Genomic DNA, 26,796 nt, shown 5'->3' with positions numbered 1-26,796 from the left:
AGATTTAGGCCGGGCGCGGTGGCTCACGCCTGTAATCCTAGCACTTTGGGAGGCCGAGGCGGGGGGATCACAAGGTCAGGAGATCGAGACCACGGTGAAACCCTGTCTCTACTAAAAATACAAAAAAAAAAATTAGCCGGGCGCGGTTGTGGGCGCCTGTAGTCCCAGCTACTCGGGAGGCTGAGGCAGGAGAATGGCGTGAACCCGGGAGGCGGAGCTTGCAGTGAGCCGAGATCGCGCCACTGCACTCCAGCCTGGGCGACAGAGCGAGACTCCGTCTCAAAAAAAAAAAAAAAAAGAAAGCAGATTTAAAGTAGGCAGCTACTCATAGTTTTGGCAAAAGGAGAATTAACGAAAATGAGAGCAGGAAGCGATCTCATGGGCTGTTTAGAACCCCGCCCCTTCCATATCCTGCTGTGGGAGCCCCTGCAAGGCGCCCAGTGAGGTGGAGTCAGGGGTCCCCGCCTGGGAAGCACATCAGCCCCCGTTGCTCCTGGGGTGCGTGGCTCCAGCAGGGCCGTGGCAGCTGTGTGCAGCTTTGGTGTTTGATGGCTTCTCTCTTTTCTTCTGTTTCCTGTCATGAAGGTGACGGCCTCTCTCTTAGGTGCACCTTCTAAGACCAGCTCGCTGCTCATTCTGACAGAAAATGAGAATGAAAAGAGGAAGTGGGTTGGGATTCTAGAAGGACTCCAGTCCATCCTTCATAAAAACCGGCTGAGGAATCAGGTCGTGCATGTTCCCTTGGAAGCCTACGACAGCTCGCTGCCTCTCATCAAGGCCGTCCTAACAGCTGCCATCGTGGGTACGTCCCAGAGGCTGTGTCCTTTAAGTGTCGGAAGCAACAGCACTTTCAGCAGTGCTGTGGTGCCCATCTGAAAATCAGAGGAAGGTCACAGGCGGGTTGTCCATTTGGGTTTGTAGACAGTTTCTCCATGCATGTTAAGAAGCAGATGACCTGTGTGGACAGTACAGTCGGCCCTGGCTAAGCCTGGGGGTCAGCTCTAGGAGCCCCCCACACACCCAAATCCTCGCAGACTCAATCCCACAGTCAGCCGGCCCTGTGGAGTCCTTATGGACAGAAAGTCACCCCCGATACTGAAGTGTCACATCCCTGGAATGCTGTATTCTCATCCACACGTGGTTGAAAAGTATCTGTGAATATTTGTGAATGAGCCTACCCACGCATTCAAACCCATATTGTTCACGGTCAGCTGTACTGACTTTGTGTACGTTACTTACCCCTCCACAGATGCAGACAGGATTGCAGTCGGCCTAGAAGAAGGGCTCTATGTCATAGAGGTCACCCGAGATGGTGAGTGAGCAGGGGGTTCCAGCCTGGGATGTCACAGGCCCAGCCTGGCCTCTGCAGACAGCACAGGGTCAGTAGCTTCTAAGGGTTAAGACAAATGCGCTTGATGAAGGCGCCAGAGGGGCCAGAGTGCCGTGGAGACCAGCATCGAGTGCATGGTGACATGGTGCTCAGTTCCATGTCGCATCCATTGAGTTCTTCAAGGGGAGCACTGAGTGGGAGTGGGTGGCGGGGCCAAGGAAAGGAGGAACAGCTACAGATGTTCCACATGTGCTGAGGCTTCACTTGAGAAGCTTTAGTTTCTTTGCTTCCAATTTTGACACTTTCACTCTTCCCAGCAAGGGAGGGCAAAGGTATCCTGACATGCACCCGCTCCACAGCTGTGGGTCTAGGAGCAGAAACGTCAGGAGACTGGAACTGGCCCTGGGCAGGGGACAGGGACCCTGGGGAGCATCCCCCAAGGAATCCAGTAACATTTCATGTGAGCCGTAGTCCTTTCCCGACAGACCCAGCATCTCTGCACGTGATGGCCATGGAGCAAGAAGGGTGGGGCAGCCGCTGGGTGAGGCCGTAGCCTGGCAGCTCTGTGGGGAGATCCTGAGCAAGCGAGGGGCTTGGGTTAAGCTGGGGGCCGTGTGAGCTCGGTGTCTTCAGAGGATTTGTCTCAGGGCCCCAGTGGGTTGGAGTCAGCTTTGTTCCTCATGTGCAGCGCGAGGGCTCTCTGGTTCGGGGATGAGCTGGAAGGAGGCCCAGATCACCCCAGGGCCTCGCTTCAGGAAGGCCCAGGTGGAAGCACAGCCCAGCTGGAGCCCTGGTGCACTGAGGGGTGTGCACAGCAGCAGAGGCGGAGGAGCCTTCAGACTGGCCCCCGAGGCTGCCCTAAGAGCGCACTGTGGATGTGTGGGGCAGCTTCTCCGGGGGGGCACTCAAGCCGCTGGCTCTGTGGGCAGAGATGGGCTCAGGGCTGGGCTCAGGCTGTGCACATAGGAAGGGAGCCCGAGGGAGGGCCCCAGGGTGTTCCAGGCAGGTCCTTAGCCAAGGCCGTCAGCCCCTGTGAGTGAGCTGCTGGCTGTCCCATTGGCCTCACGCTCTTGTCCTCCCTGCCACAGTGATCGTCCGTGCCGCTGACTGTAAGAAGGTGCACCAGATCGAGCTTGCTCCCAGAGAGAAGATCGTAATCCTCCTCTGTGGCCGGAACCACCATGTGCACCTCTATCCATGGTCATCCCTTGATGGAGCGGAAGGCAGTTTTGACATCAAGCTTCCGGAAACCAAAGGCTGCCAGCTCATGGCCACGGCCACACTCAAGAGGAACTCTGGCACCTGCCTGTTTGTGGCCGTGAAACGGCTGATCCTTTGCTATGAGATCCAGAGAACGAAGCCATTCCACAGAAAGTTCAATGAGATTGTGGCTCCCGGCAGCGTGCAGTGCCTGGCGGTGCTCAGGGACAGGCTCTGTGTGGGCTACCCCTCGGGGTTCTGCCTGCTGAGCATCCAGGGGGACGGGCAGCCTCTAAACCTGGTAAATCCCAATGACCCCTCGCTTGCGTTCCTCTCACAACAGTCTTTTGATGCCCTTTGTGCTGTGGAGCTCGAAAGCGAGGAGTACCTGCTTTGCTTCAGCCACATGGGACTGTACGTGGACCCGCAAGGCCGGAGGGCACGCGCGCAGGAGCTCATGTGGCCTGCGGCTCCTGTCGCCTGTAGTATGTATATGTTTTCTGTTGCATATCCCTGTTGCTGCTTTTCCCACCGACAGTCAGCATGTGTTCGATTTTGCTTTGGTTTGTCTTCCAGTCCCTTAGTTGAGTAGTCAGAGCATCAGGAGAGATGGGCTCCATGACAGCCCACAGTGCGGTTGAGATCTCACATCTCAGACCAGCAGTGGGCGGGCTCAGCAACCTCTCCCTGAGCACGTGGGGCCAGTTCTTCCAGAGGCCTCAGCAGAAGACCCCATTGGCGGGCATAGGCCCCTGGGCAGAAGGGCTCGGCGAACCGAGAACAGGGCGTGGCATTCATCACTCATTGAAAAGGCCTTCCTTGTGATAATACAGAAACTTACACAGTAGTAAAGACAAGCTTGAGGGGTTTTGGTGGCCAGAAAAAAATTCACCCCTGGTGTCTAAGTTACAGTTCCCCCTGGGAGAGCAAGTGTCTTCTGAAAGTGGTAGGAGCTGTTTTTCAAACAGTTGGGTCACTTAATTCGCTTAGTTGATGTGACTTTCTCTGTGAATGGTGGCACTGGGGGAAAGTAGGACCAGTGGACACTTCCTGACTGGCCCGCTGTCCGATTGCTTTTAAAACCTTAAACTGGGCGGGGAGCGGTGGCTCACACCTGTAATCCCAGCACCGGGCGAGGCTGAGGCAGGAGGCTCACTTGAGCTCAGGAGTTCGATACCAGCCTTGTCTCTATTAAGAAACAAAACATGGCTCACACCTGTAATCCCTTGGGAGGCCAAGTCGGGCAGATCACGAGGTCAGGAGATCGAGACCATCCTGGCTAATAGGGTGAAACCCTGTCTATACTAAAAATCAAAAAAAAAAAAAATTAACTGGGCGTGGTGGTGCATGCCTGTAGTCCCAGCTACTCAGGAGGCTGAGGCAGGAGAATCGCTTGAACCCGGGACGCGGAGGTTGCAGTGAGCCAAGATCATGCCACTGCACTCTAGTCTGGGCAACAGAGTGAGACTCTGTCTCAGACTAACAAACTAGCCAGGCTCAGTGCCACATGCCTGTAGTCCCAGCTACTCAGGAGGCTGAGGCAGGAGAATCGCTTGAACCCGGGACGCGAAGGTTGCAGTGAGCCAAGATTGTACCACTCACTGCACTCTAGCCTGGGCAACAGAAAAAGACTCCATCTCAGACAAACAAACAAACTAACCAGGCTCAGTGCCACATGCTTATAGTCCCAGCTACTTGGGAGGCTGAAACAGGAGGATTGCTTGGGCCCAGGAGATGGAAGCTGTAGTGAGCCATGATCACACCACTGCACTCTAGCCTGGGGGACAGTGTCTCTTAAAATGGAAAGGAAACCTTAAACCTCAGAATCCCTCTGTTTGATCTATCAGAGTAGCCTGCACCATCAAATCCACAGATCAAGAGGAGGCCGGAAGACAAGCTGGGCAGATGCGGTGGGGGGGGGTAACAGGGCAAGAGATGGGGAATTATGTTCTCCTTCAGTTACCTGAAGCTAAACCCCTTTGTCTGCCCCATTGTCAGCCTTGCTGCGACAGCAGCATACCCAGGGCATCATGGCTAGACACCAGGCCTGTGAGGTGCATGGCCAGCCTCCACCCACAGGGGCTTACTGCAGTGTGTCCCAGCTCCATCCTGATGGCCATACCACAGCAGACGTGTGGGCAGTGGGGCCAGGCCATGGGCCTGGAGTGAGGTGCAGAAAGGGGCCAGTCCCACTGCCTCAGCACCCCTCGTCCTGGAGTCTTCCCCCAACACCCTGTCCTCTTCTTGGGCAGCCAGCACAGGGTTTGAAACCACACAGAATTTACATTTTTGCAAAATGTAACGTTAAAGAGGACCCAGGTCACTTATTGCAGTGTATTTATGATCCTGGCCACATGTGTCTGTCATAGACACCTAAGTTCCTGGGTTCTCTGCCTTGGTGGGTCTCCTCTCCCCTGTGGGCACAGTGCAGATGCAGATGAGTTTCAGAGCTGGTCAAAAGTAATTCTGTCACCTGTAGGATGCAGAACTGCTCATTCTGCACCCTGTGCTGAGCGCCCTGTGTAGGTAGCCTCTCCTGCTCCTCCCCATCCCTTAGGGCAGGTGTCATCAGCCCTGTTGCAGAGGAGGCAGCTGAGGGCCACAGGGGCTGTGTGCACATGAGTCACATGTAACATCTGTCAGGCTCCAGAGCCCGTGTTCTTTTCACTAGAATCTGTTTCACTAGAATCTTTTCACTGGGCATCTGTTTATCACTGAGTCAGCAAACTAGACTTCTCCGTGGTTCCTTGCAAGCGAATCCCCACGTACTTGGCAGGCAAGGGCCTTCCCAGAAGCCCCTGGGTGGAGAGTGGTTCCCTGAAGGGCAGTTTCTGGGGCTGCTTTTGACGTGGTTCTCAGAGGCCTCACAGGTTCATCTGAAATGCTCCTTCAGAGGCAGTTTGGTGACCAGGCCAGTATCTTTTGTCTTTTTTGCAAACCCTGTTTGATTTTCCTTTTTGTATTCAGAAGAAAAGGCCTGATCTTCTAGCCTGTTTGGAATCTGTGATAGAAACAGAGCAGAAGGCTTTTAAAATGCATCTTCAGGCAGTGAGGTGTGTCATGATGCAGGATTAACCTTAAACTCTGGAGGCAGCAGAGCCAGGAACGAGCACTGAGCTGGAGCTCTCCTGCATTTGGGGCTTGCCGCCTCCCAGCTCTGCGTTTCTGCAAGCTGAAGGCCAGAAGCCAAGCCACACTGAGGGGCTGTGGGGACAGTGAGAGTGCCACCCACGCAGAGGGACCGAGCGGTGGACGCGCACCGCTCCCCCATCGCATGGCACAGCTGTGTTGTTGCTCTTCTACACATGGAGAAAGCCCCTTAAACTCCAAATGGCCAAAGGCTCCGCAGTTCTTGGTCTCACATCCTTGGCGCCTTGGGTGAAGTTGCTTCTGTAAGCCGACAGATGAGCAGGTGAGGAGCACAGCGCGGACCCCAGAGCTCCCTGCAGGACTCCATTACCCCACTTGTATATGCCTTCAGACCAGGCTGCAGAGGGGCCTCCCACGCTGCCGTAGCACAGGTTCCCAGGGGTCTAGGCTCGTTCGTGTGGAGGGTAGACAGGCAGGGTTGTTGCTCAGAGGTCAGCAGTGGTTTCTGTGTGGGTTTAAATACCTACCTGGAAGCCTGACTTGCCATCTCCCATGGAACAATTAGCCTCACCATACTGAACAGTCGTCCCCTACCTGAATTTCCAGTGTGTTGAGCCTGAATTTGCTTTCAGGATAATCACGTGTCATGAGAGCTAAATGAAAAAACAGACTTTTAAAAAGTCACCTTCAACGTGTACTATAGTATTCAAAATATTAGTTACAGAGCGATGGTGGAGCATTTAAACATTCGATTGTGTTTGTTTAAACTTTGAAATGAAAATGAATTCCAGAGTGGGAGCGTGAAGTCTTTGGTGACGTGAACCAGCTGAGGCAGTGCTGCTGCCTCTGCACTTGTTCAAGTGCCAAGGCGTGGCCTCCGGCCCAAGGGCAGGTGAGTTCCCGAGCCACTGTGGCTCACCCCGCCCTGCTCCGTCTGCGCTAGGTTGCAGCCCCACCCACGTCACGGTGTACAGCGAGTATGGCGTGGACGTCTTTGATGTGCGCACCATGGAGTGGGTGCAGACCATCGGCCTGCGCAGGGTAAGGAGGTCTGGGCGCCGTCCGGTGCGGGCGGGCTTCTCCCGGTGCAGTCTGCGTGGCCGCACTTACACTGTCCCTCCCTGGTTTCCAATCCAGATAAGGCCCCTGAACTCTGAGGGCACCCTGAACCTCCTCAACTGTGAGCCTCCACGCTTGATCTACTTCAAGAGCAAGTTCTCGGGTGAGCCTTCCTCTGCACTAGGAGTGGAGGGAAGGGAAGTCGGAGGGGCGTGTGTCCCTGGCGCCGCAGCACCGTCACCGCGCGCTCTGCTTCCGCAGGAGCGGTTCTCAACGTGCCGGACACCTCCGACAACAGCAAGAAGCAGATGCTGCGCACCAGGAGCAAAAGACGGTTCGTCTTCAAGGTCCCGGAGGAAGAGAGACTGCAGCAGAGGCGGTAGGAGCGGGGCCTCACGGGGCAGCCGGGCCTCGCTCTAGGGAGGGGCCAAGAGGATTCTCACATGTCCGTGAATCTCAAAAGTGTTTCCTTTCCCCAGAGAGATGCTTAGAGACCCAGAATTGAGATCCAAAATGATATCCAACCCAACCAACTTCAACCACGTGGCTCACATGGGCCCAGGCGACGGCATGCAGGTGCTCATGGACCTGCCTCTGGTGCGTGCACGGCGGGGATGGGGCGGGCAGGGCATTCCATCCTCCTCCCCGCTCGGGCAGCCGTGTTGGCTGAGGCCGTCCCAAAGGCAGGGCCCGCGAGGCTGGCACTGTGCTCTGACCTGGCGCACCTGTCGCACAAGTGCGTCTCCACTGAAGCTCTGTTCACAAGCACTTTCCCTGTCACGAGGCCTTGTGTGCAGGCCTTGGGCCGCCCCAGGCAGCGATGCTGCAGATACTTGTCAGAGTCCGCCACGTTTCGGCCTGTGACGGCTTCCTAAGGACATTTGCCATCAGGTGGTGATTTCTCAGTAACACCCTCATACCAACAGATGGTATACTTTCTGTTTTTTACTTGAGAAGTATGTTTTTGGCCGGGCACGGTGGCTCACGCCTGTAATCCCAGCACTTTGGGAGGCCGAGGCAGGCAGATCACGAGGTCGGGAGATCCAGACCATCCTGGCTAACACGGTGAAACCCCGTCTCTACTAAACATACAGGAAGAAATTAGCCCAGCGCGGTGGCGGGAGCCTGTGGTCCCAGCTACTCGGGAGGCTGAGGCAGGAGAATGGCGTGAACCCAGGAGGCGGAGCTTGCAGTGAGTGGATCGCGCCACTGCACTCCAGCCTGGGCCACAGACTAAGACTCTGTCTCAAAAAAAAAAGAAAAGAAGTATGTTTTTTAGGCCTGGTGTGGTGGCTCATGCCTCTAATTCCAGCACTTTGGGAGGCCATGGCAAGTGGTTCACCTGAGGTCAGGAGTTTGAAACCAGCTTGGCCAACATGGAGAAGCCCTGTCTCTACTAAATTACAAAAATTAGCCAGGCGTGGTGGCAGGCACCTGTAATCCCACCTACTCAGGAGGCTGAGGCAGGAGAATTGCTTGAACCCATGAGGCAGAGGTTGCAGTGAGCCAAGATCGTGTCATTGCACTCCAGCCTGGGGGACAGAGCAAGACTCAATCTCAAACAAAAAAGTACACTTTTTATAGGATTTGATCTGGCCTAACGTTGCTATTGCCAGTTCTTAGTTTCATACTGTCCAGAGCCCTTGTCCAGTCCAGAGAGCCCTCTTGGCCCCCATTTTGCTCATCAAGGTCATGAGGCCGCAGCCGCCGTAGGTCACACACACTTCGCAGCCGGCCCCACCGGGTGTCAACCATGCATGCTCATGTGTTGCTGTCTCTGCCCAGAGTGCTGTGCCCCCCTCCCAGGAGGAAAGGCCGGGCCCCGCTCCCACCAACCTGGCTCGCCAGCCTCCGTCCCGGAACAAGCCCTACATCTCGTGGCCCTCATCAGGTATGGAGGAAGTGTGGCCACTGCAGCCCTCGGGGAGGTGGAGGCTAGGGGGTGCTGGAATGGGGAGACTGCAGGCTTTTGATTCTGTCCTTGACTTTCTCCCTAAGAGGAAAGCTGTCCTTGTTCTGTAGGTGGATCGGAGCCTGGTGTGACCGTGCCTCTGAGAAGTATGTCCGATCCAGACCAGGACTTTGACAAAGAGGTGAGAGTTGCCCAGGTTCAGTACTGAGGCTGTGAGCCACCACTGCAGGAGGCAAAGCAGCCCAAAGATCTGGGGCCCTGGGTGGTGTCACAGCCCTTCCAGAGCACCCCACTTGCGGTGGGAGGGTGATGGGAGGGGCAGGGGTGGCTGTCCCCTCCTCCAGGAGGCCCGTGCAGCAGTCTCTTGGTCAGACCCCGAGCTCTTTTGGGAATGCTGACGGGACGGGGCTGTCACACTGCCCCACAAGGAATGGAAACTTTCCCGCCAACCTGCCTCCTTCCTCTGGACTCCTGTGTTGTTTAATGTACTTCAGTGCGATACACCAGCAGTTGCTGTGGTCTGGGCTGACTTTCCACATTGGTCTGTCTGCTGCCCCTCAGCTGGGATGGCGCTCGGTGTCAGAGTGTGGGGACCGCCTCCAGGACAAGCCCCACCCTGGCTGGCGGCATTCTTGTGTGCAGTTTGGCCACACTGCTCTGGCCTCAGTTTCCCCTGTGTGGAATGGGGGTGAGAATGCAGTCGAGGGAGGCAGGGAGCTGCAGTGCTGAGGGCTGAGGAGTGAGCTGAGGGCTTAGCCCCCGGCGCCATCCTTGGAGGGAGGGAGGGAGGGATGCAGGCAGAGGGGCCATGTCCATCACTCCACCACACATCTAAGCCCCAGCACTGAGATGTTTTAACGTTGGCTGCCGAATGAACAGGCAGATGCCTTGCACATGTTGCTGGTTCTGCTAAGGTCGGCGTCTCTTCCTCTGGAAGTCCTTTGTCTTTTGGGTCCTTTGTCCATCCTACTCTTCCACCCTTTACTCTGCAGCAGGCCCCCAGCCTGTCTTTGTCTGGTGGGACAGTCACAATTTTGTAGCAAGCACTGCTGTTACTTTACGGAATGCTCCTGAGTTTGAGTTTGTCCGCTGTTTCCTGCTCATGAGATCCGAAGTGTGTCTTAGGCTGTCACACTGTACAGAGGAGATGCTGTCCCTCTTAGGGTGCTGTGTCCTGAGGCAGCCAGTGCCGGTCTCACCTGCATGACCTTGTTTGTTCTTTTGAATTTAAGTGAAATTCACAAAACAACTTTGTTTTGTTTTTTTGTTTGTTTGTTTGTTTTTGAGATGGAGTCTGGCTCTGTCGTCCAGGCTGGAGTGCAGTGGCCGGATCTCAGCTCACTGCAAGCTCCGCCTCCTGGGTTTACGCCATTCTCCTGCCTCAGCCTCCCGAGTAGCTGGGACTACAGGCGCCCGCCACCTCGCCTGGCTAGTTTTTGTATTTTTTAGTAGAGACGGGGTTTCACCGTGTTAGCCAGGATGGTCTCGATCTCCTGACCTCGTGATTCGCCCGTCTCGGCCTCCCAAAGTGCTGGGATTACAGGCTTGAGCCACCGCGCCCGGCCAACAACTTTGTGTTTTTTATTTTCGTAATAATACACAGGCAGGGTCTCACTTTGTTGCCCAGGCTGGTCTCCCAACTCCGGGGCTCAAGCTGTCCTCCTACCTCGGCCTCCCAAAGTGCTCAGATTACAGGCATGAGCCAGCACACTGGGCCCAAAGTAACTCCTTTAAAGTGAATAACTCAGTGACATTTAGTACATCCACAGAGATGCACAGTCACCACCTCTTTCTCATTCAGAAACATTTCCACTCTAGCTGGGCGCCATGGTTCATGCCTGTAGTGCCAGCTACTAGTGAAGCTGAGGTGGAAGGATCGCCTGAGGCGTTCAGGGCCAGCCTGGGCAGCGTAGTGAGATCTTGTCTCTAAAACATAATAAAAAAGACGTTTTCATCATTTCAGAATAAACCCCCTGCCCTTTAAGCACTCTCTCCTCGTCCCTCCCTCCCGTCAGCACCGGGGCTGCCAGTCGTGTTCTGTGATTTCGCCGTTCTGGACATTTCGTAGAAATGCAATGCCCGGCCTTTCTTACAGAAATGTGTTTTGACCTTTTGTGCCTAGCTTTCGCTTGGCATGCTGTTTTTGTGGCTCACCCCCGTTGTAGCAGGTATCAGTGTTGGCATTTCTGTTGCTAACTAATACTCTCTTGTATGGGTAGACCACAGTTTGTTTTCCCATTCTTCGCCTGATGCACATTTGGGCTGTTTCTGTCCTTCACCTGTTGTGAGTGGTGCTGCTGTGAACACGAGTGTGCACATATGTGTTTGAGTGCCTGTTTTCACATTCGGGTTCATACCTGTGAGTGGGATTGCTGGATTTATGTGGTAATTCTATGTTTAACTTTTTGAAGAACCACCAAATTGTTTCTTGCAGCAGTTGTACCATTTTAGATTTCCACCAGCAGTGTGAGCGTTCTCATGTCTCCACATCCTCACCAATACTTGTTCTTGTTTTTCTTCTTTTTAATAGTCATTCTAGTGGCTTTGAAGTAGTACCAGATTGTGGTTTTGATTTGCATTCCCTAAAGGCTTATGTTGAACATCTTTTCATGTGCTTGTTGGCCATTTCCATACCTTCTTTAGAGAAATGTCTACTCAAGGCCTTTGCCCATTTTTGAAGTGGGTGGTTTGTCCTTTTGTGGCTGGGTTGTAGGAGCTCCTGGTGTGTTCTGAATACCAGTCTCTTGTGAGAGATGTCATGTGCAGGCATCTTCTCTTGTTCTATAGGTTGTCATTTATGTTCCTCATCATTAATGCCTTTTTTTTTTTTTTTTTTTTTTTTTTGAGACAGAGTCTCGCTCTGTTGCCTAGACTGGAGTGCAGCGGCGCCATCTTGGCTCACTGCAATCTCCGTCTCCTGGGTTCAAGTGATTCTCATGCCTCAGCCTCCCAAGTAGCTGGGATCACAGGTGCCTGCCCCCATACCTGGCTGATTTTTGTATTTTTAGTGGAGGTGGGGTTTCACCATGTTGGCCAGGCTGGTCTCAAACTCCTGACCTCAAATGATCCACCCACTTTGGCCTCCCAGAGTGCTGGGATTACAGGTATGAGCCACTGTACCCAGCCTAGTACAGCCATCAACAATATTTTTACTCCATGAACATGGGGTGTGTTCCATTTATGTAAGCTATTTTTTTCAGCAATGTTTTGTAATTTATAGTGTACAGATTTTTCACTTCTCTGGTTAAAGTATTCCTAGCTATTCTTTTGGATGCTATTGTAAATTGAATTTTTTTTTTTTCAGTTTCCTTTTCAATGTGTTCATTTCTGGTGTATAGAAATACAGCTGACTTGTATGTGTTGATCTCATACCCTATAACTTTGCTGAATGTGTTCGTTTTCTGTGGATTCTTTTCTTTGGGGTTTTCTATGTGTATAATCATGTCATCTGCAAACAGAGATAGTTTTACTTCCTTTCTAACTTGGCATCCTTTTTATTTCTTTTTCTTCCCTGATTGCTCTGGCTAGAACCTCTGGTCACATGTTGAATAGCAGTGGTGAAAGCAGGCATCCTTGTCTTATTGCTGATCTTTTTTTGTTTGTTTGTTTTTTTGAGACGGAGTCTCACTCTGTCGCCCAGGCTGGAGTGCAGTCATGAATCTCGGTTCACTGCAAGCTCTGCCTTGTGGGTTCACGCCATTATCCTGCCTTAGCCTCCCAAGTAGCTGGGACTACAGGTGCCTTCCACCACGCCTGGCTAATTTTTTTTTTTTTTTTTTTTTTTTTTTTTTGTATTTTTAGTAGAGACAGGGTTTCACTGTGTTAGGATGGTCTTGATCTCCCGACCTCGTGATCTGCCCATCTCAGCCTCCCAAAGTGCTGGGATTACAGGTGTGAGCCACCACACCCAGCCCGTTGCTGATCTTAGGGGATAAATTTGTCTGTCACCATTGAGTATGGTTAGCTGTTTTATTTTGTTGAGGAAGTTCCCCTCTATTCCTAGTGCTTTTCTCAGGAAAGAGTGTCGTGTTTGTGACTTTGACTGCTTGGTTGCAGGTGCACGCCACTGCGCCCAGCTGATTTTTGTTTGTTTGAGATGGAGTCTCGCTCTGTCACCCAGGCTGGAGTGCAGTGGTGCGATCTTGGCTCACTGCAAGCTCCGCCTCCCAGGTTCACACCATTCTCCTGCCTCAGCCTCCCCAACAGCTGGGACTACAGGTGCATGCCACCACGCCCGACTAATGTTTTGTATTTTTGGTAGAGATGGGGTTTCACCGTGTTAACCAGGATGGTCTCAATCTCCTGACCTTGTGATCTACCCGCCTCAGCCCCCCAAAGTGCTGGGATTACAGGCGTAAGCCGCAGCACGCGGCCTGATTTTTGTATTTTCAGTAGAGATGGGGTTTTACCATGTTGGCAAGGCTGGTCTCAAACTCCTGATCTCAAGTGCAATCCATGCACCTTGGCCTCCCAAAGTGCTGGGATTACAGGCGGGAGCCACCGCATCCAGCCGCATCTGGTTTCTTCACTAGAGTTGCTGTCTTTTGTAATGATAATTACCATGTTATTTTTGAGTGGGGTTAGACATCAATTTGTGACTCTCACCAGCAAGCCTAAGGCCCCACGAATCGCTGGTGTAGAGTGTGTGTGTTCTCATAACACGAAAGGAGAAGCAGTTGCCACAGCTGTCCCTGAGTGAACATTTGCATCCAGCTGGGCACGCGAGCCTCCCAGCCTAGGGCAGTGGTGTTCACCCTGCCCTCTTCCTGTTCACAGCCTGATTCGGACTCCACCAAACACTCAACTCCATCGAACAGCTCCAACCCCAGCGGCCCACCGAGCCCCAACTCCCCCCACAGGAGCCAGCTCCCCCTCGAAGGCCTGGAGCAGCCGGCCTGTGACACCTGAAGCCGCCAGCTCGCCGCAGGGGCCCGGGAGCTGGGGATGGCCTCCAGCATCAGTGCCAAGACTGAGCGGGCCCTCCAGTGTTGTCCAAGGAAATGTAGAATCACTTTGTAGATATGGAGATGAAGAAGACAAATCTTTATTATAATATTGATCCGTTTTATGCCGCATTGTTCGTGGCAGTAGACCCCATCTGTTCGTCTGCACAGCTATGAGGCGACACTGTTCCGTCTGCACATGAAGGACCCCCATACAGCCTCTCTCCCACCCCTGACAACCCGAGAAGGCATGTGGGGCCCTGCCAACGCCACTTCCTCAGCAGAAACCCGTCATGACGCGGCTGCTTCGGAAGCAGACGTCTGGGGACACAGCCTCAGTACCCAGTCTTTTCCCTAGTTCCTGAAACTTCCCTAGGACCTTAGGAGAATAGTAGGAGGTCATATAGCATTCCCAGTGTCACTAGAATTTTGAAGACAGAGGAAAGTGGAGGTTAGTTTGTGGCCTTTTTTTCACTTAGCCATCGCAGTCAGCTGCAGAAGTCCTGTGACCACCTAGTCATGGCCAGAGGCCCGGGACCAGTGACACCCTGCGTCCCGGTGTGCGTTCAGTTCATTCTGGGTCGCAGCCATGAAGTGTCACCAGTATCTCCTACTGTGAAGTCAGCTGTGCTCTCTGCTTTCCACTCGCTTCCATGGCTTCCGCCTCCTGCCATAAAACCAGCGAGTGTCGTGGTGCAGGCAGGCCCTGTGGCCTGCTGGGCTGAGAGGAGTCAGAGCCCCAGGGCGCCATGAAGCAGCCACTGGAACACCCCCCGCCGCCCCCCACCCACCAGTCCTGCCCCTGCATGGAGCCCCTGTGGTTAGTAGCCCGTATGATCACGTAGACCCACCCAACACACTCCTGCACACTGGCCCCGGCCCACGGCGCGGCAATGCCCTGCGCGGGGATTTCACCTCACCCTTCTTCGTACCAGATGTTGAGTGACCAGCTCTGTGGCCCTGTGTCGCCAGAGGCTTGTGATTAACTGTGGCGGCAGACACAGCTTGTCCACAGCTTGGGCCAGGCTTCCCCTGTCCTCCCACCGGTCGGCTGCTTGGCAAGGCTGTTCAGGACGTGCACTTCTCCAAGTCAGCACTGAGTGGCCCAGCACCGCCTAGCCCTGCCACCCCACTGCCCTCCTGGGCCTTCTGCTGGATGGGCACCTGGAGGGTTCTGGTTTTTACTTTTTTAATGTAAGTCTGAGTCTTTGTAATTATTGAATCGTGAGAACATTTTTGAACAATTTACCTGTCAATAAAGCAGAAGACGGCAGTTTTAAAGTTCCCAGTGGTCCGTCTGGATGTGATAACCTGTCACTTGTGTGTCTGGGCCCCAGAAGTGTCTGAACTCCAAAAGGCAGTGAAGGAGCCACGTTGCCAGCAGAAGCTCTTCTGGGTAACTCACTCGGAGGTCACATAAAAGGTTGCTGTTGGGGTATTCAGTCTGAGCAGAGGGCATCCTTGGGGCAGGAGTGAAGGGTGGGAGGAAGGCAGCGTGCCTGTGAGCCCTAGCCAGGCAGCGCCAGGGCCCCAGGAGGGAGCTGCCCAGGAGGGTCTTCATGTCCACACCCATACACACTAACCCCGCCAGCAGCCCCAAGGGACAGGATGGGGCAGGCCAGAGGCCCCAGGAAGAGGCAGGAGCTCTCGGGGAGGCCTGGGTCCGGGTGAGTGGACCCTGGTTGAGAGGATGCTCGGAGTCAGTTTCCCGAGTTATGCAGGCAGTTGGCTTTTATTTGCCACTCACTGAGACCTAGTTGTCTTGGTAGGATAAGGACAGTGCCGGCCCCTGCAGAAGCGTGCGGACTGGGGAGGAGACTGCAAGCCAAGGCAGGCAGCCCAGCACCCAGCGGGGGCACTTGGGACCTTGCAGCTGTGTGCCAGGCAGCATGGCCTGGGCTGCTGCAGCAGCGAGCAGCTCCCCTGGAAGTCCAGAGCATCTCTCCTTCCAGAGTCCACACCAGGGGCAGGTCCCTGCCAGCACAGTCGCATCTGTGAGTGGGGTGAGCAGCGGGCGGCAGGTGATGTCCGGTTAGCTCAGGCTTGCTCTCCAGTTTGCACCTGACACTAAAGAAAATTGTGGCTGAAAAGTGCCTGTGGGAGTGTCGGCCACTTTTAAAATGCAAGATGGTAGCTGTTGGAGCACACGCGTGAACTGTGGTGGTCACTCAGCGGTACACTGCACAGCACCCACAGTGACTCATTCCAACCACAACACACACGCGCCTGGCAGCATGGCGCCCTGATCTGGGTTACCGCACGTGTCCTAGTGGCTAAGCTGGGCCCCTGGGCAGAAGATTCCGCATGGGGGCCAGGCCATGACTGGGGATGCCGGTGACATCTCCAGCCCCGGATACTGGTTTCACAGAAGTGGTCACTGTGCCACAGTTGCAGCTGCACACATAGGGTCAGGCCCTTGTCTGTCAGTGCAGTGGTACACGCACATGGGTGACCCCATATGATCTGCCTTCGCAGTGTGACGCATCCAGCAGCTTGGTGCCAGGAGGGGTGCCCACCCCTTTTCCGTCCGCCCCACCAGGCATAGGCTTTGGCTCCCTCCACCCCTTGCCTCTCTCCCACTCCTCTCTCCAGCTCCTCACCCTCCCTCCAGCTCCTCACCCTCCCTCCACCGGAAGGTAGGGCAAGACCCCCTCGTAGTCCTGGGTTCACCTTCACAGACCCCAGCCTCTGGACACCCAGGTGGTGACCAGTGCTGCCTCCAGCAGTAGCCAGCTAGACCCCTCCCATGTCCCCCAGTACGACTAGGGTGCAAGACTGGGCTCCCAGTCCTCATGGGCGGGGCCAGGGGTGGCATGTCCAGGCTGAAGCAGGTGCAGGAAACACCTTTATTGAGTAAGGCCACCCTGTCCTTGGCTTCCGGAGGAGGGGGTAAGGAAGGGGAGGTTTGGGGGCTGGACGAGGGGGTGGCTAGCCCCCAGATCGACTGGGGTCGGGGAGGTTCTGGAGCCAGAGGGGGTGGGGAGCCCCAAGGTTGACTGTCAGGGGGCCGCTCAGGCCTCGGCCTCAGCCCCGGCGAACAGCGGGTTGACGAAGTAACTGTGGCTCGTGCTGTCTGCGGCAGCCTTCGGAACCAGGCTGAGCGGCTGGGGCAGGGGCTGCGGGGTGACAGGGTCAGACGGCGTTCAGGGTCCTGGCCCCAAGGAGGCCCCAGTCCACCCTCCAGCCCTCTCACCAGCTCCTCGGAGGCCTTCATGTCGAACACCGGGTTGTGGAATCCGAGGGTTGCCCCGGCCGGGGCCGCCTCCTGGCGCCTCCACCTGAGTGCGTATTAGGGACGTAGCGTGAGCCCCTCGGGGCAACCCCCAGCCCCACCCCGCCACCCCGCCCCGGGTACCTGAGCCTCCCCGCGCGGCGCAGCAGCGGCGGCGCCAGCAGCAGGACCAGCAGTGCCAGCAGCAGCGCAGCCGCCACGCCTCCCGCCAGCCCAGCCGCGGAACTGTCCCAGACATGTGCGCCCGACTCCCGCATGGTCGCCTCCAGGACGCCGAGGGCCTCGCCTGCGACGGAGGGGTCGGCTCAGTCTTCCCCGCGGCGGGGCGAGGAGCAGCAGGGAGGGACCGGGCAGGCGCGGTTACCGTGCTTGGCGACGTCCGCCAGGAGGGCCCGGGCCAGCTGCCCGGCGCCGCCCGTCTCGGGCCCGGTCTCCACTAGCACCACCTGGATCTCCGTATCGGCCTCGCGGAGCAGGGGCGAGCGTGGCACCTTGGATACGGCCACCTGCAGCCCCTGGTACTGAGGCTGGGGAGGGGGACGGGGTTGGTTTGACTCAGCCCCCCGCCCTCCCCGAGCCTATGGGGACGCTAAGGGCAGAGGCAGATAGTGAGCAGGTGGGCGGCCGCAGGGGCCCTGCAGAAGGGGCGTCCTAGGCGGAGGCGGTAGGGCTGGGGTCGGGACTCCCCTCAGCTGCCCGCGCGGCCCCATTACCAGGCCCAGGAAGGTGTCCAGTATCCTCGCCCGGTACCGCTCCAGGTCAAATGCGGGACCGTGGGTCAGCAACACAACAGCTCCTGCAGCGGGAGGGCAGGGGTCAGCGCCGTGGATCTGGACCCGGCAGGAAACTGAGGCGGGGGCGAACCAGGTCCTCCAGGCCTTCCCAGCAAGCAGGGCCCAGCGGGGGCGCTCACCACAGAGGTCACAGCACTGCCCCTGGGGTCGGAGGGCGCCATGGCAGGCGGCCTGGGGGCAGCGGCCGCCCAGGGACTGGAGCAGATCCGCGCAGATCCACGGCTGCGCCTGGTGCGAGGGGCAGTGGTCAGCGCGGAGGGCCAGAGCGGACCGCAGCGAGAAGGGCGATGCGCCGGAGAGGCAAGCCGGCGAGAGACCGCGGGAGCGCGGCGGCCCTGTCCCGGGCACAGTCCCGACCCTCGCGCGGCCCCCGAGACTCCACTGCGGCCTCGCTCACCTCCGCGTTGCCGCAGACGCAGCCCGACGGGTCAGCGCAGTCCTCGGGGCCCACGCTCAGAGCGCCCGGCCCGTGGAAGCGTAGGCGGCCCGCGCGGGACGCCAGGAAAGCAGCCAGGTCCTCGTCGCGCGTGAACGTCTGCGGGCAGCCGGGTCCCCCCCGGAGCCAGCCCCAGGAAGAGACATCACCTGAGTGCTCAGACCCAACGTGTGCAGACCAGCGGGGGGGGGGCGGGCCGAGGCGGGGAGAGGGGACCCGAGCCTCCCTCCCCGCAGTGCTCACCCGGCCCAGAGCCGAGATGCTGCGGACACGCACGGGGCCAGCGCCAGGGCCGAGCCCCACGCGGAAGGAGGCACTGGGCGGAAAAACGACGTCGTCGTGGCGGCAGGGCACGCGCTCGGCGTCCACGAAGAAGAGACCAGGTGCCTCGTTCTCGGAGCGCCACAGGTGCGGGTCATGCCAGGAGAAGCGGTCAGAGTCGCGGAAGACCGCAGGGTCGCCTGAGCGGGGGCGTATCCCTGAGCTCCACGGAAAAAGCTCCGCACCACACCACGCCACGCCTCTGAGCACGACCTCCCAAGCCCCGCTTCGGGACACTTCCGCCAAGCCCCGCTTCGGGACACTTCCGCCATTCCCTAAACCCCGCCCCGGGAGAGACGCCCTCCCGCCAGTCCTCGCCCCATCCACAAGCCTTCCCTCGATGCGCCTTCCCCCAGTCCCCGCCCCGGACGCGCCTTCCCCCAGTCCCCGCCCCGGACGCGCCTTCCCCCAGTCCCCGCCCCGGACGCGCCTTCCCTCCAGTCCCCGCCCCCGGACGCACCACCCTCCAGTCCCCGCCCCCGGACGCACCACCCTCCAGTCCCCGCCCCGGACACGCCTTCCCTCCAGTCCCCGCCCCCGGAGGCGCCTTCCCTCCAGTCCCCGCCCTGGATACGCCCTCTCCCAGTTTCCTCCCCTGAACACGCCCTTCCAGAGCCCCGCCCCTGCCCGACTGCCTCACCCGCGCCGCAGTCCGGGTGCGAGCCCACGTCTGAGACGCCGAATCCGGCTCCTGAAGCCAAGACGAGTTCCCCATCCAGCGGCAGGAGCTGCAAAAGGCACTGGCTAAGGCGGTGCCATGCGGGGGTCCGGGCCTGCTCTGCGCCCACCCCGCCCCCAGTCCCCTGGGACGAGAAGCGAGCCCCTGTCCACGGAAGGGGCCCGGGCAAGCTCAGGCCCGGGATCCTCGGCCTGGCTGAGGCTGCCAGAGGAGGAGGATCTGGCCTGGGAAAGATGGGGCCGCGTGTGCAAGTCCCCGAGGCGGGCACAGCCCAGTGTCCTGTACCTGAGCTGGAGGTCTCAGGCCAGGGGCAGAGCTCCAGCCCGGGAGCGAGACGGAGCCGTGGGGAGTCTGGGGCAGAGGTGACTCTGGCCAAGGCCTGTCGCTTCCCCCATAGCCCCCTGAGAACGTGCACAGGCCCAGGGCTCCCAGGTTCAAACGTTGCCCGGCCCCTGGGGAGTCTGGTGTGTGAGGGAGGGAGGAAGGGAAGGAGGGGAGGGCGGGAGAGGCTGCATCTGGGGGCCAGGGGTGCAGGAGGAGGCAGGGAGTGTAGCGGGGCAGTGGAGTTGCCCCTGCTGTTTCTTAGGCCTGGTGTGGGCCATGCAGCTCCCTCACCACAGAAGTGGGGCCACAGCCCAGGCCTCAGGTGTCAGCAGAAATATGGGGGTCTGACCGGCCGCCCCTCCCTCCCCGTCTCCTCCAAGTGCCAGGACCTCGGCTTCCTGCCTTCTTGCTTCTGCGCTTCTCTCTCAGGGGCTGAGGATGAGCGCTGGGCCAGGGCAACCCTTGGTGCCGGTTATGAGGGGCTCAGCACAACAGGGCATGCCCACCCAGGGCAGGACCCACTCTTTGGCCCTTCCAGGAGCACTGCACCTGAGCAAGAGGCCAACACCCCCAGCGGCGTGAGGTCACACTTCAGTTCCGTGCACACCTGAGGGTGCGGCTCTGCCAGCAGGGCGGGCAAGTCGACGCACAGATGCAGAGGCGGAGCCATAGGCACAGGAATGTGTCACAGCACAAAGCGCCTCAGGAACAGGGAGGGGTTCCCAGGAGGAAGCATACCAAGAACACCTTTTCTTAAAGAACGAAGGGGAAAAATATAAACGTAAAAATCCTAATAGTTGAACAGACAAGCACAGTAGGTAAGGCCAGGAGTTTGAGATCAGCCTGGTGAGGAACATAGTGCAACTCCGTCTCTACAAAAAATTTACAAGTAAAAAGAGAATATAATTTTTAAATATAGGGCAACATTCAAAATAGAAACAAACTTAAGGCCAGGAGCCATGGCTCATGTCTGTAATCCCAACACTTTGGAAGGCCAAAGAGGGCATATCACTCGAGCCCAGGAGTTTAAGACCAGCCTGGCCAACATAGTGAGACCCCATCTCTACAAAAACTACAAAAATTAGCCGGGCGTGATGGCACAAGCCTGTAGTCCCAGCTACTCGGGAGGCTGAGGTGAGAGGATTGTTTGAGCCCAGGGAGGTCAAGGCTGCAGTGAGCCGTGATCCTGCCACTGCACTCCAGCCTGGGCAACAGAGTGAGACCCTGTCTCAAAAAACCAAACTTAACAAAGTATTGATGAATTAACCAGTACAATACAAGACCTCTACAGGCAACACTTTAAGATGCTAATGAGTACATGGATGACCTGAAATATTTGGAGAGGTCATCCATGCTCTTGAATGGATGGCTTGACAGTATAAGGCTGTTATTTATCCCAATCAAAATTCCTATAGTCTCAGCTACTTGGGAGGCTGAGGCAGGAGAATCGCTTGAACCCGGGAGGCAGAGGTTGCAGTGAGCAGAGATCATGCCACTGCACTCCAGCCTGGGCGACAGAGCAAGACTCCATCTAAAAAAAAAAAAAAAAAAAAAATCCAGGGTTTGTTTTTTGTTTTTTGTTTTTTGTTTTTTGTTTTGTGGTGGTGGTGGTGGTAGTTGGTACCTGGCAAACCTATTCTACAATTTATCTGCAACAATGAGATCCACAAAGAACCTTGGAGCAGGAGTGAAGGGGATGGATATTAAGCCATCCCACAGAGCCACAGTGTGGATAGTGTAGGGTCGGCAAAGCGGCCTGTGGACTTGAAGACAGGGCTCAGAGAGACCCACAATGCCCAGGCACACGCTGGATTCCAGCAATGCTGGAAGAAAAGGGCAAGGCGGAGGACGTTGGCAGCTGGGCTCACTCTAAGGAGAGAAAACAGAGCAGGACCCCTTGCTGGTGCACATGCCCCATAGGTACGCAGTCGATTACCATTGTGACTGAGGAGCACACGGGATTCTCAAATGAAACACAAAAAACACAGTTCTAAGGTAAGGGGTTTTGCATTAGGTCGATTAAAATGAGGGTTTCTGTTCAGTACAGGACACTGCAGGCAAGTCCACAGTGAGCAGACTTGCAAAGCCTCCAGCCCAGGCAGGGGGATGGGTGGAAGACAGGGGACTTCCCCAACAAGAAAGCAGGCAAAGGGTAGAAATGGAAGGAAGGGCAAGGAAAAGGAAAATCGCAGGGAGGGACGCTCCCAACCAGAGAATTACAAAGTAAAGCACTCATGTGCCTGTTACTCGGGCACTATCTAGGCAGATGGACGACGCTGGGAGCCAGGGGTGTGGAGGGGATGGGGGTGCTCAGGCAGCTCTGGGTGAATTCGGCCTCTGCAGGCTGGGACCCCAGGGCCACTGTCCCCTGCCCCTGCACTGTTCCCACCAGCCAATGGATGATCAATGAATGAATTATTGAATAGATGAATGAATGAATGGAGTGTTGCCTCCTTTCAGAGCCCAAGTGCTTCCAATGAGATCACGAAAGTAAGGAGGCCGGCAGGGGAGGGGAGTAGGGGGAAATCCATGCCCTGGAACCCCCACCCCAGCCTGACTCCTCTGCCCACAGATCCCCCATCAGCTCCCAGTGCCCCCCTCCCTCAGGCTGCCTGGTTGCCAAGGTTATGCGTGGGCTCTGGGGGCGGGGCCATGAGGGGCAACTGCCTCCCTCTCCCAGCCCTCCTCCCATCTCCCAGGCAGGAACGTCATCATCTTGCTGTGGGTGCCCTGCCCAGTGCCTGGCGGCTTTTGGATTAAGGTAGCTTTGGAAAACCTGAAGGAATGAATCAAGCAGCCCTGGGGTGGAAATGAGGCCCGGGATCCCTGACGCTGCGTGGGGCAGGAGTGGGTCAGGCCGAGGCCATTGAGCCATCCCCCCCACCTGCACACGCAGGGGCCCCCAGGCCTGGACCCCACATCTGGAGCCGACAGCCCGACCCAGCTCACCAGTGACCCTCACCCAAGAGTGACTGAGCTGGCAGATGTGCAGGTGACAGGATGAGGATGCAGCCCAGGAGTCACTGTGAAGGGGCTGGAAGGAAGCTTTTGCCCAGAGACTTGGCCTGTGGGCCCCACAGTCACCCTGGAAGCTGGTGGGCTGTCGCTGCAATGGGACAGTGGCCACCGAGGATACTCAGCCGAGTGGGGGGGGCTGTGTGCCAGTGAAACTGTATTTACTGTTGCTGAGGTGTGAATGTCATATACTTTTCAAGTGCCACAAAAGATTGTTCTTTTTTTCCCCAGTGATTACAAAGTGTAAAAACCATTCCTTGTTCCAGCCGTAGGGGCTGCATTTGGCCTGTAACTCGCTGAACTCCACCTTAAACAAGGAAATTTGCTTACTTCTCTGGGGCCTTACCAGAGCCTTTAATACGTGATAAAGTTCCAGGCAAGTGCAGGCTGCAGCGTTCCCAAACTTACCTGCTCATGGAACCTGCTTTCCTCCCAGTTCCCATCATTTTCTTGGAGTGTTGTGTGACGCAGTTTGAGAAAAAGGTCCCCTAGGGCAGCAGTCCCCAACCTTTTTGGCACCAGGGACCAGTTTTGTGGAAGACAGTTCTTCCATGAACCGATGGGGGTGGGGAAGGTTTCAGGATTAAGCTGTCTCATCTCAGATATCAGGCACTTAAGGAATGCACACCCACCCAGGTCCCTCGCTGGCACAGTGACATAGGGGTCCCTAGGAGAATCTGATCTGAAGGGTGGTAGAGCGAAGGCAGGAGTGGGCTCACTTCTTGCTGGGTGGCTGCTTCCTAACAGGCCAGGGACCCGGATGGTGGGTAGAGGGGGGGTATTGGGGACCCTAGTGTTCTAAAGGTGGAGCTTTAGGCACCAGGACAGGGCAAGACTTTGGGGGAAGGGCGTGGAGCGGGCACTTCCTGGGAAGACCACCCACTGCTGGGTACCAGAAGGGCTGTGGGGACGGGGCGCCTCCCACCCCTCCAAGGACACAGCCTGGCTGAGACCATGGGACCACGCTCCCCTAGGTTCTCCCCCACCCCCTGCCTCCTAGATTATTCTCCAGAGGCCAAAGTCCGAGTCCCGCAGCGCCTCCGTGCCGGTGGGGGTCGCCTTCCAGACACAGCAGTCCCTGAAGGAACTTGGGAGACTCCGGGAACCCCCAGCCCAGTGGCAGCAACAGCCCGGCCTTACCATGTCTGAGACGGCATGACCTTCTCGCACCAGGACCGACACCATCTGCAGGAAGAAGCTGCGTCAGCCCAGCCGGGAGCAGCCCCCACCTGGGCCACGCGGCCCCGGGGGTCCAGGCCCATCACCGACCCGGTCGGGGCTCCCAGGCACCTTGTCCGCCGGGAACTCGACGGCGCCGCCGGCGCATGGGGTGCGGTTCTGGCTCCAGTTGGCTGCGATGTCGAAGTCCGTATTGGGGACCCAGAGTTTGGAGGCTGCATGGGTCAGTGCTGGGGAGGAGGTGACCGAGTACCCGCCGTTCTCGCCGGGATGCTCCCTCCTCGGGGAAGGCCACCCACCCATAGAGGTGCAGCAGGTCCGCGCGGGTCACCCGGGACGCATAGGAACCCCATCCCCGGGGCCCAGACCCAGGCCCTGGGCCCTCCCGGCCAGACTGTGGGCGCCCTGCCCGGGCGCTCTCCGACCGACTTATACTGTATCTGCAGAGCCCGCTCTGGGCCCTACAGGACGCCTGCCTAGATCGCCTCCCGGCAGTGCCCCCAGTTTGCCTGGCGCTGGAACAGAGGAGAGGGTTGTTAAGGACAGTGACAACCGGGGCATGGAGGAGGACGGGGCAGCGCAGCCCTCTTCCTTGGCCTTGGAATCAGGAAGGCTTCCCGGAGAAGTCCTACCTGGGCCGGGAAGGGCTGCGACACAGCGCATCCCGGTATGAGAAGAAAGAACGGGCTGGGGGCGGCAGGACCCGGTCAGGCCGGCCCTGAACGGGGTGGGTGGGGTTGCTGTGAGGGAGCCGCGAGGGGTTTAGGGAAGGCGGCGCCAGGGACACGCGCCGGCCTGGTGTGAAGGCGGGGGAGGGCTCAGTGCTCCCTTGCGGACCGGGAAACTGAGGCAGTCTGCCCAGCCCCGCAGGCGCACACTCGCTGCTCTCGGCAGGTTCTGGGGACCGCGCCCATTTCGCAGACGGAAAAACCGCGAGGGCAGGAGCCACCGGAGGCCGGGGCTGGCGGAGGCTCCCGGACCCCTCCTCTCCTTTCCCGCGCCGCCACATGCACTGGCCGCGCACTCGCCCGACCAGGGAGGCCAGCTCGAGTTTCACGCCCCCCACCCTCCAAAGCCCTCGCTGCCCACTCCTCGGAAGATCTTCACCCTCCACATCTAGAGCGCCCTCGGCCCTGGGTCCTGACAGACCCGCTGCCGTCCTGGGCCCTGGCCCGCACCATTGTGGCCCCGGCTCACCGCAGAGCTGCAGCCACAGCAGGACCCGGCCCAGGGCGCCCATCTCGCCTCTGCTCCTTGCGCCCGACCAGGAGACTTTGCCCCACTGGACCCACGTGACCAGGCAGGTCGGGTGGGGGCACCGGGGTCCGTTACACATTTACCTCCAGACCCGCCCAGGGCCGACTCTTCAGGCCCCTGGGAGGCACCTTCTCAGCCTCTCCTTACCCGCCCCTCCAGGGCCTGAACACCTTAGGTTCTCAGGAAGAAGGGCAAGGAAGAAGGGCTTTGCGGGACTAACCTACCCCGTAAAATGGGTGTCTTGCCAGGAGGGGGAATAAACGACCTTTGAATTCACCCCTTTCTCTGTCCTGTGTGCCGCTAGGCCTGAGCCTAGTCTGCTCACCATTGTGACTGGGTGTCCACTTCACGTAGTGACCCCGTCCCATGAGTTGCAGATGGTGGTTGGATGATAGAAGGAAGATACTGGATGGAACATGGTATGTGGATGGTATACGAGGGTGGATTGTGGATGGTGGTGGAGAGTCATGGATGGTGAGTAGGGGACAGCTGATGGACAGCAGCATTGATGGTGCATGGTGTAGGGCATATGGATGCATGGCAGGTGAATGGTGAATGGTTGACGGGGTGGATGATGAGTGATAGAGGGTGGATGGGTGATGAATGGATGGATGAGGATGGTGAGTGAAAAATGAATGAATGGCCAGGTGCAGTGGCTCACGCCTGTAATCCCAGCACTTTGGGAGGCTGAGGCGGGCAGATCACGAGGTCAGGAGATCAAGACCATCCTGGCTAACACAGTGAAACCCCATCTCTACTTAAAAAAAAAAATACAAAAATTTAGCTGGGCGTGGTAGCAGGTGCCTATAGTCCCAGCTACTCGGGAGGCTGAGGCAGGAGAATGGCATGAATCTGGGAGGAGGAGCTTGCAGTGAGCTGAGATCATGCCACTGCACTCCAGCCTGGGCCACAGAGTGAGACTCCGTCTCAAACAAAAAAAAAAAAAAAAAAAGAAAGAAAGAAAAGAAAAGAAAAGAAAAGAAAAGAAAAGAAAAGAAAAATGAATGGATGGTAATCAGGGAATGATGGATGGAGAATGGCATAAGTGGATACATGGCCGGCAGGTAGATCATAAAGAATGGGTGTTGGCCGGGTGCAGTGGCTCATGCCTGTAACCCCAACACTTTGGGAGGCCAAGGCAGGCAGATTTTAGATGACATGTGAATGGATAGTAGGTAGAGAGATAGTAGGTAGGTGGATGAGAGTACAGGAGTTACTGGATATAAATAAATGGGTGGGTGGACAGAGCATGGTGGATGAATTGTGAATGAATGTGGGCTAGGTGATGGATACATGATTGATAGGGGGTTGGGGGAATGGGTCTGCAGTGGATGCTTGGATCTGCATCATACACATTGGAATGGTTGGGTGGTGAGTGAATGGAGGATGGATTTGTGGGTGATGGGAGGCAGAGAGGTAGAAAGATGAACAGCAAATAGATTGTGCATGATGTTTGGATGATTTGATGATGGGGAGATGGGTTTCTGGGAGGGTGGTGAATTGGTCATTAGGGGATTACTGGTGGAGAGATAGATGGTGTGCCTTGTGGATTGGGGAGACACTGGTTGTGGCTGATGGAAGGGGAGAATGGTGGGTGGTTACACTGGGTTCCAATGGCAGGATGGTTGATGAGTGACTAGGGAAGGGTGCAGGAAGGGTGGGCGGTGGAGGTGGGTGTGTAGGCAGAGGACTGAGGGTGAAAGGGAAACTACTCAGTCTTGGAGACTTCTGGGACCTTCCACCCTCCAGGCCATCCTGCTGTTTCCTGCAGCCCCACCCTTCACCTGCAGACCCTGCCATGAGCACCCCTTTGCTTGGCCTGGTATTTGCTTCTTTCATGAGTGATATGCTACATCCGGGGAGGAAGGAGCTGCCACTGGGGGGAGCTCTGCTTCTTTTTGTGTCCCAGGTGGGCGCCTTGCCTCAACATCTCTAATACCACCAACGTTGCCCCTTACCCTGTAGGGATCGCCTTGAGCAGAGGCCCCTGGGCTCAGTGGCTCTGTGGTGCTGGCCCAGCCTAGG

At 57.0% G+C, this 26,796-nt stretch overlaps 2 protein-coding genes across 47 annotated transcripts in view; one reads left to right on the top strand and one right to left on the bottom strand.

Annotated features, from left to right (window-relative positions):
- Positions 1–14,818, top strand: part of CDC42BPB (CDC42 binding protein kinase beta) — a 136,526-nt gene extending 121,708 nt beyond the window's left edge. For 3 of the 5 annotated variants that reach the window (XM_028851887.2, XM_015144535.3, XM_028851884.2), the window contains 10 exons: positions 586–802; positions 1,250–1,312; positions 2,419–3,015; positions 6,564–6,661; positions 6,758–6,842; positions 6,941–7,058; positions 7,159–7,276; positions 8,465–8,570; positions 8,702–8,772; positions 13,368–14,818. In XM_028851887.2, coding sequence (XP_028707720.2) covers positions 586–802; positions 1,250–1,312; positions 2,419–3,015; positions 6,564–6,661; positions 6,758–6,842; positions 6,941–7,058; positions 7,159–7,276; positions 8,465–8,570; positions 8,702–8,772; positions 13,368–13,499 — 1,605 coding nt within the window. In that variant the 3' untranslated portion in view covers positions 13,500–14,818. The remainder of the gene's footprint in view (positions 1–585; positions 803–1,249; positions 1,313–2,418; positions 3,016–6,563; positions 6,662–6,757; positions 6,843–6,940; positions 7,059–7,158; positions 7,277–8,464; positions 8,571–8,701; positions 8,773–13,367) is intronic. The other 2 variants (XR_013396589.1, XR_013396588.1) reach the window with 1 other exon arrangement.
- AMN (amnion associated transmembrane protein) lies at positions 13,614–24,820 on the bottom strand. 42 transcript variants are annotated; one of them, XM_077941863.1, is made up of 15 exons: positions 24,712–24,820; positions 23,626–23,744; positions 23,476–23,520; positions 18,958–19,045; positions 18,240–18,457; positions 17,958–18,095; positions 17,680–17,788; positions 17,480–17,562; positions 17,131–17,293; positions 16,890–17,052; positions 16,728–16,812; positions 15,118–16,650; positions 14,784–14,994; positions 14,455–14,520; positions 13,614–14,201 (listed from the first exon to the last, which is right to left on the bottom strand). In XM_077941863.1, the coding sequence occupies exons 1-12, from the start codon at positions 24,752–24,754 to the stop codon at positions 16,546–16,548; spliced, it is 1,359 nt and encodes a 452-aa protein (XP_077797989.1). In that variant the 5' UTR covers positions 24,755–24,820; the 3' UTR covers positions 13,614–14,201; positions 14,455–14,520; positions 14,784–14,994; positions 15,118–16,545. The 42 variants fall into 42 exon arrangements, with proteins under 42 accessions (XP_077797989.1, XP_077797990.1, XP_077797992.1 ...); XM_077941864.1 differs by having other exon boundaries at positions 14,784–14,961; XM_077941866.1 differs by having other exon boundaries at positions 14,467–14,598; positions 15,401–16,650.
- Between the last annotated feature and the right edge of the window lie 1,976 nt (positions 24,821–26,796).

This window comes from Macaca mulatta, chromosome 7 (genome assembly GCF_049350105.2).
Source record: "Macaca mulatta isolate MMU2019108-1 chromosome 7, T2T-MMU8v2.0, whole genome shotgun sequence".
Taxonomy (NCBI): domain Eukaryota; kingdom Metazoa; phylum Chordata; class Mammalia; order Primates; family Cercopithecidae; genus Macaca; species Macaca mulatta.
This window is presented reverse-complemented; position numbering and strand designations above follow the sequence as displayed.

Bases quoted from the DNA above. Each gene is read 5' to 3' on its own strand.
- AMN (XM_077941842.1), bottom strand. From the start codon at position 23,817: ATGGGTGGGTGGCCTTCCCCGAGGAGGGAGCATCCCGGCGAGAACGGC. The intron at 19,046-23,475 runs GTAAGGCCGGGC...TGCCTTTTGCAG, and splicing joins GTCATGCCGTCTCAGACATG to CTCCTGCCGCTGGATGGGGA. The intron at 17,789-17,957 runs GTGAGCGAGGCC...CCCTCGCACCAG, and splicing joins GCGTCTGCGGCAACGCGGAG to GCGCAGCCGTGGATCTGCGC.